This window comes from Gigantopelta aegis, chromosome 6 (genome assembly GCF_016097555.1).
Source record: "Gigantopelta aegis isolate Gae_Host chromosome 6, Gae_host_genome, whole genome shotgun sequence".
Classification (NCBI taxonomy): domain Eukaryota; kingdom Metazoa; phylum Mollusca; class Gastropoda; order Neomphalida; family Peltospiridae; genus Gigantopelta; species Gigantopelta aegis.
In genome coordinates, this window is record NC_054704.1 from 9,989,953 (window position 1) to 10,008,460 (window position 18,508).

General features: G+C 40.5%; 1 protein-coding gene across 5 annotated transcripts in view; it reads right to left on the reverse strand.

Moving 5' to 3' along the window:
• LOC121376176 (exocyst complex component 1-like) overlaps positions 1 to 18,508 on the reverse strand; it is an 87,331-nt gene that overhangs the window by 20,594 nt on the left and 48,229 nt on the right. For all 5 annotated transcript variants that reach the window (XM_041503991.1, XM_041503988.1, XM_041503989.1 and 2 more), the window contains 7 exons: positions 18,399 to 18,508; positions 16,572 to 16,721; positions 11,847 to 11,955; positions 9,401 to 9,558; positions 8,298 to 8,405; positions 2,274 to 2,350; positions 1,272 to 1,331 (listed from right to left, as the gene is read on the reverse strand). In XM_041503991.1, coding sequence (XP_041359925.1) covers positions 1,272 to 1,331; positions 2,274 to 2,350; positions 8,298 to 8,405; positions 9,401 to 9,558; positions 11,847 to 11,955; positions 16,572 to 16,721; positions 18,399 to 18,508 — 772 coding nt within the window. The remainder of the gene's footprint in view (positions 1 to 1,271; positions 1,332 to 2,273; positions 2,351 to 8,297; positions 8,406 to 9,400; positions 9,559 to 11,846; positions 11,956 to 16,571; positions 16,722 to 18,398) is intronic.

Below are 18,508 nucleotides of genomic sequence, written 5' to 3' on the forward strand. Positions count from 1 at the left end.
AAGCCAGAGGTGGATCCAATGGAGGGGGACCAGGGGAACTAACACTACTACCAGCAGACAAAGCCAGAGGTGGATCCAATGGAGGGGGACCAGGGGAACTAACACTACTACCAGCAGACAAAGCCAGAGGTGGATCCAATGGAGGGGGACCAGGGGAACTAACACTACTACCAGCAGACAAAGCCAGAGGTGGATCCAATGGAGGGGGACCGGGGGAACTAACACTACTACCAGCAGACAAAGCCAGAGGTGGATCCCATGGAGGTAGACCGGGGGAACTAACACTACTACCAGCAGACAAAGCCAGAGGTGGATCCAATGGAGGGGGATCAGGGGAACTAACACTACTACCAGCAGACAAAGCCAGAGGTGGATCCAATGGAGGGGGACCAGGGGAACTAACACTACTACCAGCAGACAAAGCCAGAGGTGGATCCAATGGAGGGGGACCAGGGGAACTAACACTACTACCAGCAGACAAAGCCAGAGGTGGATCCAATGGAGGGGGACCAGGGGAACTAACACTACTACCAGCAGACAAAGCCAGAGATCCAGGGGGACCAGGGGAACTAACACTACTGGATCCAATGGAGGGGGACCAGGGGAACTAACACTACTACCAGCAGACAAAGCCAGAGGTGGATCCAATGGAGGGGGACCAGGGGAACTAACACTACTACCAGCAGACAAAGCCAGAGGTGGATCCAATGGAGGGGGACCAGGGGAACTAACACTACTACCAGCAGACAAAGCCAGAGGTGGATCCAATGGAGGGGGACCAGGGGAACTAACACTACTACCAGCAGACAAAGCCAGAGGTGGATCCAATGGAGGGGGACCAGGGGAACTAACACTACTACCAGCAGGCCAGAGGTGGACAATAACACTACTACCAGCAGACAAAGCCAGAGGTGGATCCAATGGAGGGGGACCAGGGGAACTAACACTACTACCAGCAGACAAAGCCAGAGGTGGATCCAATGGAGGGGGACCAGGGGAACTAACACTACTACCAGCAGACAAAGCCAGAGGTGGATCCCATGGAGGTAGACCGGGGGAACTAACACACCTTAAATATAATCAAGTGCCTCTGGGTTTTTTCTTTTTCTTTAAATTTTATTTTGGTTGTCCTTTTGATAAGTTGATCCACGTGCCCTTTTCTCGTTAGTCCCCCAACCCAAATATTCCCTGGATCCAGCCCTGCAAAACAATCACTTTTAGTCTTGTCACAAGACCAAAGAAATGTTAAGGAAATACAGAAGCCTACTTACAGATGAGAAGTGGATCTTTTCTGCATCAAGCCTTGTCCCAAATTCTCCACAAAGTAGTCACTGAAAAATACAAACACATGCAATTTGTCAAATATTTAAAGGTTTACTTCATAATGAAATGAAACCGGCCTCGGTGGCATCGTGGTTAGGCCATCGGTCTACAGGCTGGTAGGTACTGGGTTCGGATCCCAGTCGAGGCATTGGATGTTTAATCCAGATACCGACTCCAAACCTTGAGTTAGTACTCCACACGGCTCATTGGATAGGTGTAAACCATTTGCATCGACCAGTGATCCATAACTGGTTCAACAAAGGCTATGGTTTGTGCTATCCTGCCTGTGGGAAGCACAAATAAAAGATCCCTTGCTGCCTGTCATAAAAGAGTAGCCTATGTGGCAACAGCGGGTTTCCTCTAAAAAAAACAGTGTCAGAATGACCATATGTTTGAAGTCCAATAGCCGATGATAAGATAAAAAATCAATGTGCTCTAGTGGCGTCGTTAAATAAAACAAACTTTACTTTTTACTTTTCATTACGAAATAGGCTACTTTGATATACAGACTACACAAACTCAATTTACTTTATAATAAACTGTGTTCTAAGTACTGTAAACTAGGGAAAATAAATGCTTGCATATTAATTTTGTGGCAAAGCTCAAGTCGCAAAATTTATACACAGTCCTGTCTTGGGACTTATCCACTGGGGAATCTCGGAGAATGTGCTCAGACAGTTGTGCTTGAACTGTCAGTGGATGTAAGCACAAGTCAAATGGTTGACTGATTGATATGCAGGCACTGTTTCCCTGGTTACAGTGTGCATATAGTGACGTCTTGATTTTCACAAACTAACACATCGCAAACATGTGCAGGACATTCAATAACATTTTATAAATTTGAAATTTTCTTTATTGGAAAAAGCTACGTCCCGCCCCAAATATAATAATAAATGCTTATAAGCAAGGCAGCTGGTTGCTACGATAAAGATTTGAAAAAGATCTCTCACTCTAGAATGATGGACGATTTCCTCCTCAGTTTGGGTGGCGTCCTCAGGGTCCACACCTCCTGATCCTCATCTTCATCCTGTCAAAACAAGCATTCTCACAGTACTGAAAAACATAGGTGTGTTGGATCTCAGTACTGAAAAACATAGGTGTACGGGATCTCAGTACTGAAAAATATAGGTGTACAGGCTCACAGTACTGAAAAACATAGGTGTACGGGATCTCAGTACTGAAAAACATAGGTGTGTTGGATCTCAGTACTGAAAAACATAGGTGTGTTGGATCTCAGTACTGAAAAACATAGGTGTACGGGATCTCAGTACTGAAAAATATAGGTGTACAGGCTCACAGTACTGAAAAACATAGGTGTACGGGATCTCAGTACTGAAAAACATAGGTGTACAGGCTCACAGTACTGAAAAACATAAGTGTACGGGATCTCAGTACTGAAAAACATAGGTGTACAGGCTCACAGTACTGAAAAACATAGGTGTACGGGATCACAGTACTGAAAAACATAGGTGTACGGGATCACAGTACTGAAAAACATAGGTGTACAGGCTCACAGTATTGAAAAACATAGGTGTACGGGATCACAGTACTGAAAAACATAGGTGTACGGGATCACAGTACTGAAAAACATAGGTGTACCGGCTCACAGTACGGAAAAACATAGGTGTACGGGATATCAGTACTGAAAAACATAGGTGTACAGGCTCACAGTACTGAAAAACATAGGTGTACAGGCTCACAGTACTGAAAAACATAGGTGTACAGACTCACAGTACTGAAAAACATAGGTGTACGGGATCACAGTACTGAAAAACATAGGTGTACCGGCTCACAGTACTGAAAAACATAGGTGTACGGGATCTCAGTACTGAAAAACATAGGTGTACAGGCTCACAGTACTGAAAAACATAGGTGTACAGACTCACAGTACTGAAAAACATAGGTGTACGGGATCACAGTACTGAAAAACATAGGTGTACCGGCTCACAGTACTGAAAAACATAGGTGTACGGGATCTCAGTACTGAAAAACATAGGTGTACAGGCTCACAGTACTGAAAAACATAGGTGTACGGGATCTCAGTACTGAAAAACATAGGTGTACAGGCTCACAGTACTGAAAAACATAGGTGTACGGGATCTCAGTACTGAAAAACATAGGTGTACGGGCTCACAGTACTGAAAAACATAGGTATACGGGATCACAGTACTGAAAAACATAGGTGTACAGGTTCTCAGTACTGAAAAACATAGGTGTACGGGATCTCAGTACTGAAAAACATAGGTGTACGGGCTGACAGTACTAAAAAACATAGGTGTACGGGATCTCAGTACTGAAAAACATAGGTGTACGGGCTGACAGTACTAAAAAATATAGGTGTACGGGATCCCAGTACTGAAAAACATTGGTGTACGGGATCCCAGTACTGAAAAACATTGGTGTACGGGATCCCAGTACTGAAAAACATAGGTGTTCGGGATCACAGTACTGAAAAACATAGGTGTACGGGATCACAGTACTGAAAAACATTGGTGTTCAGGATCACAGTACTGAAAAACATAGGTGTACGGGATCACAGTACTAAAAAACATAGGTGTACGGGATCACAGTACTAAAAAACATAGGTGTACGGGATCCCAGTACTGAAAAACATAGGTGTATGGGATCCCAGTAATGAAAAACATAGGTGTATGGGATCCCAGTACTGAAAAACATAGGTGTACGGGATCCCATTTCTGTAGAGGATACAAACTAAACGAAAATGCCATATCTGCATAACAACATTTATTCATATTAGTGTTACTACCAAACAGCTACGTAGGGTTGCAAACGAATCGCTATGCATTTTTACATGGATTACAACAAATTTTGAGGGTTAAATGAATATCTGTATCATTTTTGCCTGAATTTGAGATTTTTTTCCAGGATTAAGGGGCCAGCTGACCCCACCCCACCCCACCTCGTAGGCCTACACTTATGCTGCTAAAGCAATACATGTACATGTCCCCTACCAGGCTCAACACATCTGTATCCTGTCAAAACAAACATTGTCACAGTACTGCTAAAGAATTCTTGACATAGTATATCTGTTCAAGTATAATCAATACAGAATATAACCAGCTATGAAAGGAAAGACAGATTCTTCCAATTTCCTTTAATCTACAGATTTAATAAGCTCTACTCTCTTATATATTTAATTCAGGGTGTAGGTTGAGGTGGGGTTCGGGGCTTTGGATGAACCCCCATCACACACACAAACAATAAGGCTAAAACTTTAAAACAATTTTGTACAGTTCAATATTAGGCTATTCATATACACTGTAGTTGTCCTGGGAAAACATAGACAAAAGGGTTATATATGAACTGCCCCTCCCCAGGTTCGGCCCTTTTACATACATCATCCCACAGATGGGATAGCACATACCATGGTGCAATGGCTGCAACAAGAAATAGCCCAATGAGCCAATGAATGGGAATCGATCCCAGACCAACTGCACATCAGGAAAGTGCTTTACCACTGGGCTATGTCCAACCCATGACTGGTTATAAAGACTAAGAGAACACCTCTATATTATCCTCACCGTACTCTCAACTACCCCAGACCTGACTGGTTATAAAGACTAAGAGAACACCTCTATATTATCCTCACCGTACTCTCAACTACCCCAGACCTGACTGGTTATAAAGACTAAGAGAACACCTCTATATTATCCTCACCGTACTCTCAACTACCCCAGACCTGACTGGTTATAAAGACTAAGAGAACACCTCTATATTATCCTCACCGTACTCTCAACTACCCCAGACCTGACTGGTTATAAAGACTAAGAGAACACCTCTATATTATCCTCACCGTACTCTCAACTACCCCAGACCTGACTGGTTATAAAGACTAAGAGATCATCTCTATATTATCCTCACCTTACTCTCAACTGTCCCAGCCCCTACTGGTTATAAAGACTAAGAGAACACCTCTATATTATCCTCACTTTACTCTCAATTGTCCAGCCCTGACTGGTTATAAAGACTAAGAGATCACATCTATATTATCCTCACCGTATTCTCAACTATCCCTGCCCCGACTGGCTATAAAGACTAAGAGATCATCTCTATATTACCATTCCCAGTCTGGAGCTCCACGCGGTAAGACGTGTTTGTTTCGCGTGTGCACACTGCACGTGCTTTCGTGTGCTCGACTTGGGGGTCCTTCATTTCGTTGTTTTTGTCAACGAAATGAAGTTTTGTACTGGGATGTATGCGGCCATTGGAACTGATTGAACGCTGGAATGCTTCTCGTTTCGACAGCCTGCACCCTTGCCTCCACGTCATTTCTCCGTCTGACTGTCGACTTGGTTCTTTTCGTGACTCGTATGACGGCCATTCTGCAAACGCCACGGTTGTTCGCGTTTAGTCTCTACATGTCCGAGCCTGTCCTAGCAGCACTGGAAGATTGACCGCCCCACTCTAAGAAGAAATAGGAAGCAGGGTCAGTCCCTACTACTCTTTTTCTAGACTTTACCTTGCTTTATAGTGATACCACGGTTGTTCGCGTTTAGTCTCTACATGTCCGAGCCTGTCCTAGCAGCACTGGAAGATTGACCGCCCCACTCTAAGAAGAAATAGGAAGCAGGGTCAGTCCCTACTACTCTTTTTCTAAACTTTACCTTGCTTTATAGTGATACCATCTCGTATCCTCCGGAGTCAGGCCCGTCTGCACCACTATACCAAACCATGACGACTGGACTATACCCTAGTCTGATACTCTCTCTCGTTCAGACGGATCCGGCTTCTCAAGATCTGTATTTCAGCACAGCACTACACCTTCAACGTCTATCGACTGTTAATCTAGGGGTTTTCTTGACGGGTTGCAACCCATCTCATCCCTTTAAGCTGTGCACCCAAACGGCCTTAACGAGGCCACTCGCGTGGACATATCGATCAGGCTTTAAACTTTTCGATCTGCGTTCAAAATTTTATGTCGAAATTACTTCTTTATTTTTAAATATTATTAAATAGTCCGATCCTCTCTTCTTTCTCTTATTTAATTTTGGACTGTCCTTCTAAAATGCTCCAAATTATATAAATATTCGGCCGAGCAGTCAATTCTTTTTATTTTTGGCTTGTAACCTTTTTATTTATTTTATTTATTCTATTAACTTTTTTATTAATTGCTATGTTCAAAATTCTGCCCATTTTCAACCCCGCCCCCCCCCCTCCCCCTCCATCCCGAGTCAGGCCACCGATCTTATCGGAGGTCGGACTCGGGATGGGCGTGTTCGAAACCCTAGTGGTATATGGACACGTTAAACTAGTTATCATCATCATCATCATCTATATTATCCTCACCTTACTCTCAACTGTCCCAGCCCTGACTGGTTATAAAGACTAAGAGATCATCTCTATATTATCCTCACCCTACTCTCAACTGTCCCAGCCCCTACTGGTTATAAAGACTAAGAGATCATCTCTATATTATCCTCACCGTACTCTCAACTGTCCCAGCCCCTACTGGTTATAAAGACTAAGAGATCATCTCTATATTATCCTCACCCTACTCTCAACTGTCCCAGCCCCTACTGGTTATAAAGACTAAGAGATCATCTCTATATTATCCTCACCTTACTCTCAACTGTCCCAGCCCCTACTGGTTATAAAGACTAAGAGATCATCTCTATATTATCCTCACCCTACTCTCAACTGTCCCAGCCCCTACTGGTTATAAAGACTAAGAGATCATCATCTCTATATTATCCTCACCCTACTCTCAACTGTCCCAGCCCTGACTGGTTATAAAGACTAAGAGATCATCTCTATATTATCCTCACCTTACTCTCAACTGTCCCAGCCCCTACTGGTTATAAAGACTAAGAGATCATCTCTATATTATCCTCACCCTACTCTCAACTGTCCCAGCCCCTACTGGTTATAAAGACTAAGAGATCTCTATATTATCCTCATCCTCACCTTACTCTCAACTGTCCCAGCCCCTACTGGTTATAAAGACTAAGAGATCATCTCTATATTATCCTCACCCTACTCTCAACTGTCCCAGATCATCTCTATATTATCCTCACCCTACTCTCCTGACTGGTTATAAAGACTAAGAGATCATCTCTATATTATCCTCACCTTACTCTCAACTGTCCCAGCCCTGACTGGTTATAAAGACTAAGAGATCATCTCTATATTATCCTCACCTTACTCTCAACTGTCCCAGCCCTGACTGGTTATAAAGACTAAGAGATCATCTCTATATTATCCTCACCCTACTCTCAACTGTCCCAGCCCTGACTGGTTATAAAGACTAAGAGATCATCTCTATATTATCCTCACCTTACTCTCAACTGTCCCAGCCCCTACTGGTTATAAAGACTAAGAGATCATCTCTATATTATCCTCACCCTACTCTCAACTGTCCCAGCCCCTACTGGTTATAAAGACTAAGAGATCATCTCTATATTATCCTCACCCTACTCTCAACTGTCCCAGCCCTGACTGGTTATAAAGACTAAGAGATCATCTCTATATTATCCTCACCTTACTCTCAACTGTCCCAGCCCCTACTGGTTATAAAGACTAAGAGATCATCTCTATATTATCCTCACCCTACTCTCAACTGTCCCAGCCCTGACTGGTTATAAAGACTAAGAGATCATCTCTATATTATCCTCACCTTACTCTCAACTGTCCCAGCCCTGACTGGTTATAAAGACTAAGAGATCATCTCTATATTATCCTCACCCTACTCTCAACTGTCCCAGCCCCTACTGGTTATAAAGACTAAGAGATCATCTCTATATTATCCTCACCCTACTCTCAACTGTCCCAGCCCTGACTGGTTATAAAGACTAAGAGATCATCTCTATATTATCCTCACCGTACTCTCAACTACCCCAGACCTGACTGGTTATAAAGACTAAGAGATCATCTCTATATTATCCTCACCCTACTCTCAACTGTCCCAGCCCCTACTGGTTATAAAGACTAAGAGATCATCTCTATATTATCCTCACCTTACTCTCAACTATTGCCGCCTTCTCGACCAGGTGGAAAAACCTGACACAGAAATCTTGTTCAGCTATACACACTCGCTCCATTTCACCCAAAACAGTCTCCAAAATCTGTAACCCCAAAATAGACACTGTTCAGTTTTAAAACACAAAAAGAGAAAGAAACCTACATATACATATTTGTGCAACTGTTATATACTTAACAAAATTAATTACGAACATCTGGTAATTCTTTGATAGTGTCATATTATTTCAGTAAATTTTGATCTCAGTTAACATTAATTTTGTTTTGTTTAACAAGATCACTAGAGCACATTGATTTATTAATCATCGGCTATTGGATGTCAAACATTTTGTTTATTTGACATCGTTTTAGAGAGGAAACCATCCCACAGCCTTTGATAGACCAGTTGCGATGCACTGGCTGGATCGAAAAATAGTCTAATGGGCCCACCCACAGATCGATCCTAGACCGAATGTGCATCAGGCGAATGCTTTATCACTGGGCTACATCCGGCCCTTTGATCACAGATGACTTCTAAACACTATTTCAGTAAACTTTGACCCATGATATGTGTAAAAATCTTGCACACAGTGTCTTTTGTGTATTTATGAAAGCTAAAAAAATGTATGTATATATGACTAGAATTTGTTACCCATTAGTTTGTAATGATACTTGTCATTGTATTCACTCTGTCTTGCTGTTTAAATCAATAAGTTTAAGAACAAGACACAAAGTCAACACCTTACAATTAATGGAAGAAGCTGGGGGTTTTAATGATATAGAAAGAAAAACGCCAAACATATCCACTGCATTCTTAATTAATTTTGTTCAGTATAATTGTTTGTACAAGTACTTTTCTAGACAAATTAAACGGAAATATTTTCACTGTCAGGTATTTTATTTGATCATTTAGCAGAACCACTGTTATTGTACACCATCTTTAACATTGTCAATAAAAAACATTAAGCACTCTGAACTTCAACCCTTCCCCTCTCCACCACCACCACCCCAAAAAACACAGGAAATTTAAAAAATGATACCCTGAGCTTGGGTCATTACTACAGTGCCATTATTAGTGGAATGTAACAAGAGGATATTTTACCTGATCAAAGAGTCCCTTGGTATCTAAGTGAACACTTAGTATATTGAGAAAATTAGCTGACTCCATGCTCTGTACGGAAGACGACCGACCACGTAAATGTAGATCACTCAGTTTACCCAGACTGGTGGCCGAACCAGACAACTTGGGTGTTAATGTTGCTGAATACAAAACAAAGACAATTCAAAATTCTGCGGCATTAAATTCTTATCATAACTTGATTCAGTGCATAATGAAATAATCTGTGATGTAATGCTAGTGTCAGACTACCAACTGACATGACAGAGTTGACCAACTTTCTGATCTCACAACTTCAACTCAATATTTGTCATATACGACTTCTACAACTGATTAGTTGTTAATCTGGGTACATCCATCATAAGTTGGCAGTTGGGAGAATTACAATGCAACCATCAAGTTGGCCAACTTCAACATGCCAGTTGACAGAGTGAGCCTAGCACAACATTCACAATTAAGTCAGTTCTTTAAAACAAAAAGAATAAACTAAACAAAAAGAATTACTTAATATATTTCTTCTTTTTTTTAATCCCCCACAATGCACTTTGTAGGTATATTAAACCAAGCACTGTTCATGCATGCATCAGTGAAATAGTGTTCCTGGATCACAACTCCAACACTGTTCAGGTAACCTCTTGAAACACTGTACACATATTAGTCTAGTGGTGCCTTTTGTAGGAAACAATATTTCACACAAACTGTCATTCTGTTCGCATGTTAGTCATGCAACTTTAAATTAACGCTAACTACCAATTGGTGACATGGCAAACTATTGCATGTTCAAAAATCATTTTACCAAGTATCACAGAAACAGGTTAGAGCTGGAATGATATACTGTCAAAAACATGTGAGCTCAGTGAGTCTTTCCAGAAACACCCTGATACATTATTATTCATTTTCTCATTGTATTGTACATTTGCAGGGGCGTAGGAAGGTGCAAAAAGTGGGGGCACACACACACACACATATATATTAACCATCGCAGGGTTTTATTACCTATGTTTCTAGACTCCGATAATCGGCACCATTCCCAACCATTCTCTAAAGACTATGTTGGTTTTTATTCCAAAGTTTTGAGTATCAATGTAAATAATTTTCATTTTTTATTATTATATAATGGCATATTTTGAGAACAATACATAATACTTGATATTAATTTGAATAAATACAAGTATATGTATAGTATTAGTCTTTATGATTCTAACAAAGCTTACTGAAATGTTTTTTAAATGACTGAAAATTCCCAAAATTTTATAAAACAACGCTAAAATTACCAAAGTCAAAGCCATGGGTGTCAAGTCAAATTTTAGAAATATAATCCTGCACCACTTCCTACACCAGTGTTTTGTATGTGTTTCCGATATTTGAATAACACAACTAATCAAATGTTTTGTTTGTATCAGGGTTTTTTTATAAGATTTTATGGAGAAGATAGTACTGTTCTCAACATTTTTGACATATGGTAACCTCCTAGTTACCTACCCGAATGACCATTCTTGACTTATTTTGATGTCTGACATGTCGTATTTTGTTGTCATTTAAGACTTAAAACTCATCTACAACAAGAATTCCGCGGAATTAACTGTCTCATCTACCATAAAGTTTCTCAGTGCACTGTGATGAATATTCATAGGTGCAACTATAAACCAAGTTTCAGTACACTGTGATGAACATCCATAGGTACAACTATAAACCAAGTTTCAGTACACTGAGATGAACATCCATAGGTGCAACTATAAACCAAGTTTCAGTACACTGAGATGAACATTCATAGGTGCAACTATAAACCAAGTTTCAGTACACTGTGATGAATATTCATAGGTGCAACTATAAACCAAGTTTCACTGACCTAGGACTTGTAGTTTGTGAGAAACAGGCCGGGTGCTTATAAAAGATTTAGAGTCTGGACTCGAGACTCAAACAACAGAGTCTGACACACTAATGTCATGACAACGCCATACAAATTGTATGTGTGTAATGTCATTAGAGACTAAGTCTGGACATAAGTTTTATAAGCACGGGCCCTGATCTAAATGCAAAACTTTAATGATAAATTTGAATGTAAAAGTTGACACTATCGCCACTGTCGGAAAAGTAGTATCTTGCCTTTTCACTTCCGAAAGTCAAGATAATAAATATGTGACGATCACACTGGGCTTTAGATTGCACCAGTCACGGAAACAAAAAACGTTGAGCCAAAAGGATGCCCCAATTAATCATGACCAAAGGACAAACATGTTGACCAAAACATTTCACTCCAAGCTCTCCTTAGATTACAATAACATAAAAAGCTATTTGTTTTTTTAAATATTCACAACTCTTCAGCAGCTGTCTTTAACATTACTGTGCTAAAAAGAACCTGTTGCGTCCAAATTAGGGAGATTCCAGGGAGATAAACAATTCCAGCCCAATATGTGAAAAAGCAACAAACCTGAATGTTTTCCTGATTTGTCAGGCTTTGCAATCATTTTTTGTTTAGCATTTTCAAGAAATTCTGAAATTTCCTTAGTGTACAGCTTACAGAGATTCTCATGATACACCTAGAAAAATAATCAATAAACCATTAATATCAGTAAACATGACACCTTATATAGCAACCACCTGTCTGTGGAGATCACTGTGTGTAATATACTCTTCAAAAAAAGAAACGCAAAAGGGTACAAATGGGTTATAACTCCGATTTTATGTTTCCTACCGGTTCATGCTTTGTGAATATAAGGTCATTGCATGTCCCAAACACATTCCCATGGTTACATTCGATAAAACGCAGCTACTGTACAATAAAGTTCCAAAATGTGAATATTCGCAAAAACGCAGCCACGTGCAAACCATGTCACCACTGCACGTGCGTTGTCTGCACGTGCAACATGAACACCGACAGTATAAAAGTGCAGGGTGTTCGCTTGCCTGGCCTCTGTATCTGGCCGACAGTTGACAATCCAGGACATGCCACGTCTCAGTGAACCGCAGAGAAACAATGCCATCGGCCGACTAGACGCAGGCGAATCCAGAACGGCCGTTGCCAGGGCATTCCATGTGTCCCCAAGCACCATCTCCAGACTGTGGGACCGTTACCAGCAACATGGATCAACACGTGACCTCCCTAGATCCGGTCGACCACGGGTCACTACCCCCGGGCAGGACCGCTACATCCGGGTACGCCACCTTCGGGAACGATTGACTACTGCCACCTCCACAGCCGCAGCAATACCAGGTTTGCGCAGGATATCTGACCAGACCGTACGGAACCGCCTACGTGAGGTAGGAATTCGTGCCAGACGTCCAGTTCGAGGTGTCATCTTAACACCACAACACCGTCGACTCCGACTGCAGTGGTGCCAGATTCATCGACAATGGCCTCAACTGCGATGGAGACAGGTGTGGTTCAGTGACGAGTCCCGATTTCTGCTCCGACGTCATGATGGAAGATGTCGCGTATATAGGCGTCGTGGTGAACGTTATGAGGCAAACTGCGTGCAGGAAGTGGACAGATTTGGCGGGGGTAGTGTCATGGTGTGGGCAGCCATCTCACACACTGGCAGAACTGACCTGGTCCACGTGCAGGGCAACCTGAATGCACAGGGCTACATTGACCAGATCCTCCGGCCACACATCGTTCCAGTTATGGCCAACGCCAACGCAGTGTTCCAACATGACAACGCCAGGCCTCACACAGCACGTCTCACAACGGCTTTCCTACAGAACAACAACATTAATGTCCTTCCTTGGCCATCGATATCACCGGATTTGAACCCAATTGAGCATCTATGGGACGAGTTGACCGACGCCTCCGACAGCGACAACCACAGCCCCAGACCCTGCCTGAGCTGGCAGCAGCCTTGCAGGCCGAGTGGGCCACCATCCCCCGGGACGTCATCCGTACTCTGGTTGCTTCAATGGGCAGGCGGTGCCAGGCAGTTGTCAACACACGCGGAGGCCACACCCGGTATTGACTCCAGATGACCTTGACCTTGGTGGTGTGTCCTATCACTTCCTCACAATGGACTAGAGTGAATTGTGAACAATCCTGCAACATTTGGTAATTATCGGACTCACCATTCAATAATTAAATCAATTCTCCAAATGTTACGACAATGTGGTTTTGCATTTCTTCTTTTGAAGAGTATATAACACATGCCAATAAACACTGTGTATATCGGACACTGGATCACTGGATGTTGGTACTGGCGAAGCTATAATTGTGCCGCATATCTTGGCACCATGATTGGTAATATGGTAATAAAAATGTTTTAACATATAATGTAAAGTTATAAATGATAATACAGCAAATATAAACTTATATTTAACTTTTATCCAAGTTAATTCTGGGTAATAAATTTAAATGTTGTTCAAAATTGTAAAAATAACTGGTATAGCCATTTGTCATATAGTCACAATTTAAATATTTAATGAAAGAAATGTGTTATTATAAGTCAAGTGTTCTGCAGTGTGTAAAGTGGTTTACAGTGTTTCTGTATTAATAACAGAGGCTACTTACTGCACACAGACTGTTAAATACAGACACCGTGTGTTAATAATACTGGCTAATTACTGCACACAGACTGTTAAATACACACTGTGTTAATAACACTGGCTACTTACTGCACACATACTGTTAAATACACAAACTGTGTGTTAATAACACTGGCTACTTACTGCACACAGACTGTTAAATATACACACTGTGTGTTAATAACACTGACTACTTACTGCACACAGACTGTTAAATATACACACTGTGTTAATAACACTGACTACTTACTGCACACAGACTGTTAAATACACACACTGTGTGTTAATAACACTGGCTACTTACTGCACACAGACTGTTAAATACACACACTGTGTGTTAATAACACTGGCTACTTACTGCACACAGTCTGTTAAATATACAACCTGTGTTAATAACACTGACTACTTACTGCACACAGACTGTTAAATATACAACCCGTGTTAATAACACTGGCTACTTACTGCACACAGACTGTTAAATACACACACTGTGTGTTAATAACACTGGCTACTTACTGCACACAGACTGTTAAATACACACACTGTGTGTTAATAACACTGGCTACTTACTGCACACAGTCTGTTAAATATACAACCTGTGTTAATAACACTGACTACTTACTGCACACAGACTGTTAAATATACAACCCGTGTTAATAACACTGGCTACTTACTGCACACAGACTGTTAAATATACACACTGTGTTAATAACACTGACTACTTACTGCACAGAGACTGTTAAATATACAACCCGTGTTAATAACACTGGCTACTTACTGCACACAGACTGTTAAATACACACACTGTGTTAATAACACTGGCTACTTACTGCACACAGACTGTTAAATATACAACCTGTGTTAATAACACTGACTACTTACTGCACACAGACTGTTAAATACACACACTGTGTGTTAATAACACTGGCTACTTACTGCACACAGACTGTTAAATACACACACTGTGTTAATAACACTGGCTACTTACTGCACACAGACTGTTAAATACACACACTGTGTTAATAACACTGGCTACTTACTGCACACAGACTGTTAAATATACAACCTGTGTTAATAACACTGACTACTTACTGCACACAGACTGTTAAATACACACACTGTGTGTTAATAACACTGGCTACTTACTGCACACAGACTGTTAAATACACACACTGTGTTAATAACACTGGCTACTTACGGCACATAGACTGTTAAATACACACACTGTGTTAATAACACTGACTACTTACTGCACACAGTCTGTTAAATATACAACCTGTGTTAATAACACTGACTACTTACTGCACACAGACTGTTAAATACACACACTGTGTGTTAATAACACTGGCTACTTACTGCACACAGACTGTTAAATACACACACTGTGTTAATAACACTGGCTACTTACGGCACATAGACTGTTAAATACACACACTGTGTTAATAACACTGACTACTTACTGCACACAGTCTGTTAAATATACAACCTGTGTTAATAACACTGACTACTTACTGCACACAGACTGTTAAATACACAGTGTTAATAACACTGACTACTTACTGCACACAGACTGTTAAATATACACACTGTGTGTTAATAACACGGACTACTTACTGCACACAGACTGTTAAATACACACACTGTGTTAATAACACTGGCTACTTACTGCACACAGACTGTTAAATACACACCCAGACTGTGTTAATAACACTGGCTACTTACTGCACACAGACTGTTAAATACACACACTGTGTTAATAACACTGGCTACTTACTGCACACAGACTGTTAAATACACACACTGTGTTAATAACACTGACTACTTACTGCACACAGACTGTTAAATATACAACCCGTGTTAATAACACTGACTACTTACTGCACACAGACTGTTAAATATACACACTGTGTTAATAACACTGGCTACTTATTGCACACAGACTGTTAAATACACACCCAGACTGTGTTAATAACACTGGCTACTTATTGCACACAGACTGTTAAATACACACACTGTATTAATAACACTGGTTACTTACTGCACACAGACTGTTAAATACACACACTGTGTTAATAACACTGACTACTTACTGCACACAGACTGTTAAATATACACACTGTGTGTTAATAACACTGACTACTTACTGCACACACTGTTAAATACACACACTGTGTTAATAACACTGGCTACTTACTGCACACACTGTTAAATACACACACTGTGTTAATAACACTGACTACTTACTGCACACAGACTGACACACTGTGTGTTAAACACTGACTACACACTGCACACACTGTTAAATACACACACTGTGTTAATAACACTGGCTACTTACTGCACACACTGTTAAATACACACACTGTGTTAATAACACTGACTACTTACTGCACACAGACTGTTAAATATACAACCCGTGTTAATAACACTGGCTACTTACTGCACACAGACTGTTAAATACACACGCTGTGTTAATAACACTGGCTACTTACTGCACACACTGTTAAATATACAACCAGTGTTAATAACACTGGCTACTTACTGCACACACTGTTAAATATACAACCAGTGTTAATAACACTGGCTACTTACTGCACACAGACTGTTAAATACACACACTGTGTTAATAACACTGGCTACTTACTGCACACAGACTGTTAAATATGCTGCTATCAGTGTCCTTTAGCCAGTGCATGAGATCAGCATACACGACGAGTTCCCTGTGCATTACGTCGTGATTCGGCATACTCAGCTCACTCGACATGTGATTCCACGTTTCCTCAATCTCATTACCCTGGCAAAATAAAACAAATTCCACTCACTGATTACTGATTGACTCACTGACTCACTGATTGACTCACTGATTAATGACACCTCAGCATGAGATATATATTGGCTGAGTGTCAAGTTTGAAAAATTAACTAATTTATCATTATGAAAGAATAAATGAATGACTGATATTAATATCTTTATTTATAATAAAATATTGTAAAGAGCTGTGCTAATAAAAATTACATAGATAGGTTTAACTAAACATTTTAATAAAAACAATTCACTAATATTTTAGCATTCCATACTAGCAGAAATTTCAGTTACCATCATGACCTACTATTATCTTTGTTTCCACATACTTCATGCTTAATAAAAGCAAAACTACATGTCATGCTTAAAATAAAATAATGGGCTAATGTCATATACTATAAATAGGCTATTCAGATGGTGGTCCTGTTTAATAACATGCAAATATTACATACCTGATGAATAAACAGGTTATTTAGATGGTGGGCCAGTCGTTTAGTGTTTAATAACAGTCTAATGTCACATACCTGATGAATAAACAAGTTATTTAGATGGTGGGCCAGTCGTTTAGGCTTTAATAACAGTCTAATGTCACATACCTGATGAATAAACAGGTTATTTAGATGGTGTGCCAGTCGTTTAGGGTTTAATAACAGTCTAATGTCACATACCTGATGAATAAACAAGTTATTTAGATGGTGGGCCAGTCGTTTAGGGTTTAATAACAGTCTAATGTCACATACCTGATAAATAAACAGGTTATTTAGATGGTGGGCCAGTCGTTTAGGGATTAATAACAGTCTAATGTCACATACCTGATGAATAAACAGGTTATTTAGATGGTGGGCCAGTCATTTAGGGATTAATATCAGTCTAATGTCACATACCTGATGAATAAACAGGTTATTTAGATGGTGTGCCAGTCGTTTAGGGTTTAATATCAGTCTAATGTCACATACATGTCTAATGTCACATACCTGATGATAAATAAACAGGTTATTTAGATGGTGGGCCAGTCGTTTAGGGATTAATAACAGTCTAATGTCGCATACCTGATGAATAAACAGGTTATTTAGATGGTGGGCCAGTCGTTTAGGGTTTAATAACAGTCTAATGCCAGTCGTTTAGAGCCAGTCGTTTAGGTTTAATAACAGTCTAATGTCACATACCTGATGAATAAACAGGTTATTTAGATGGTGGGCCAGTCGTTTAGGGATTAATAACAGTCTAATGTCACATACCTGATGAATAAACAGGTTATTTAGATGGTGTGCCAGTCGTTTAGGGTTTAATAACAGTCTAATGTCACATACCTGATGAATAAACAAGTTATTTAGATGGTGGGCCAGTCGTTTAGGGTTTAATAACAGTCTAATGTCACATACCTGATAAATAAACAGGTTATTTAGATGGTGGGCCAGTCGTTTAGGGATTAATAACAGTCTAATGTCACATACCTGATGAATAAACAGGTTATTTAGATGGTGGGCCAGTCGTTTAGGGTTTAATAACAGTCTAATGTCGCATACCTGATGAATAAACAGGTTATTTAGATGGTGTGCCAGTCGTTTAGGTTTAATAACAGTCTAATGTCACATACCTGATGAATAAACAGGTTATTTAGATGGTGGGCCAGTCGTTTAGGGTTTAATAACAGTCTAATGTCACATACCTGATGAATAAACAGGTTATTTAGATGGTGGGCCAGTCGTTTGGAGAAATTTGCTGCCAACTTGTTGAATCTTTTGTGCTGCTCTTCAACAGCCCCCATTCTCAGCAGGC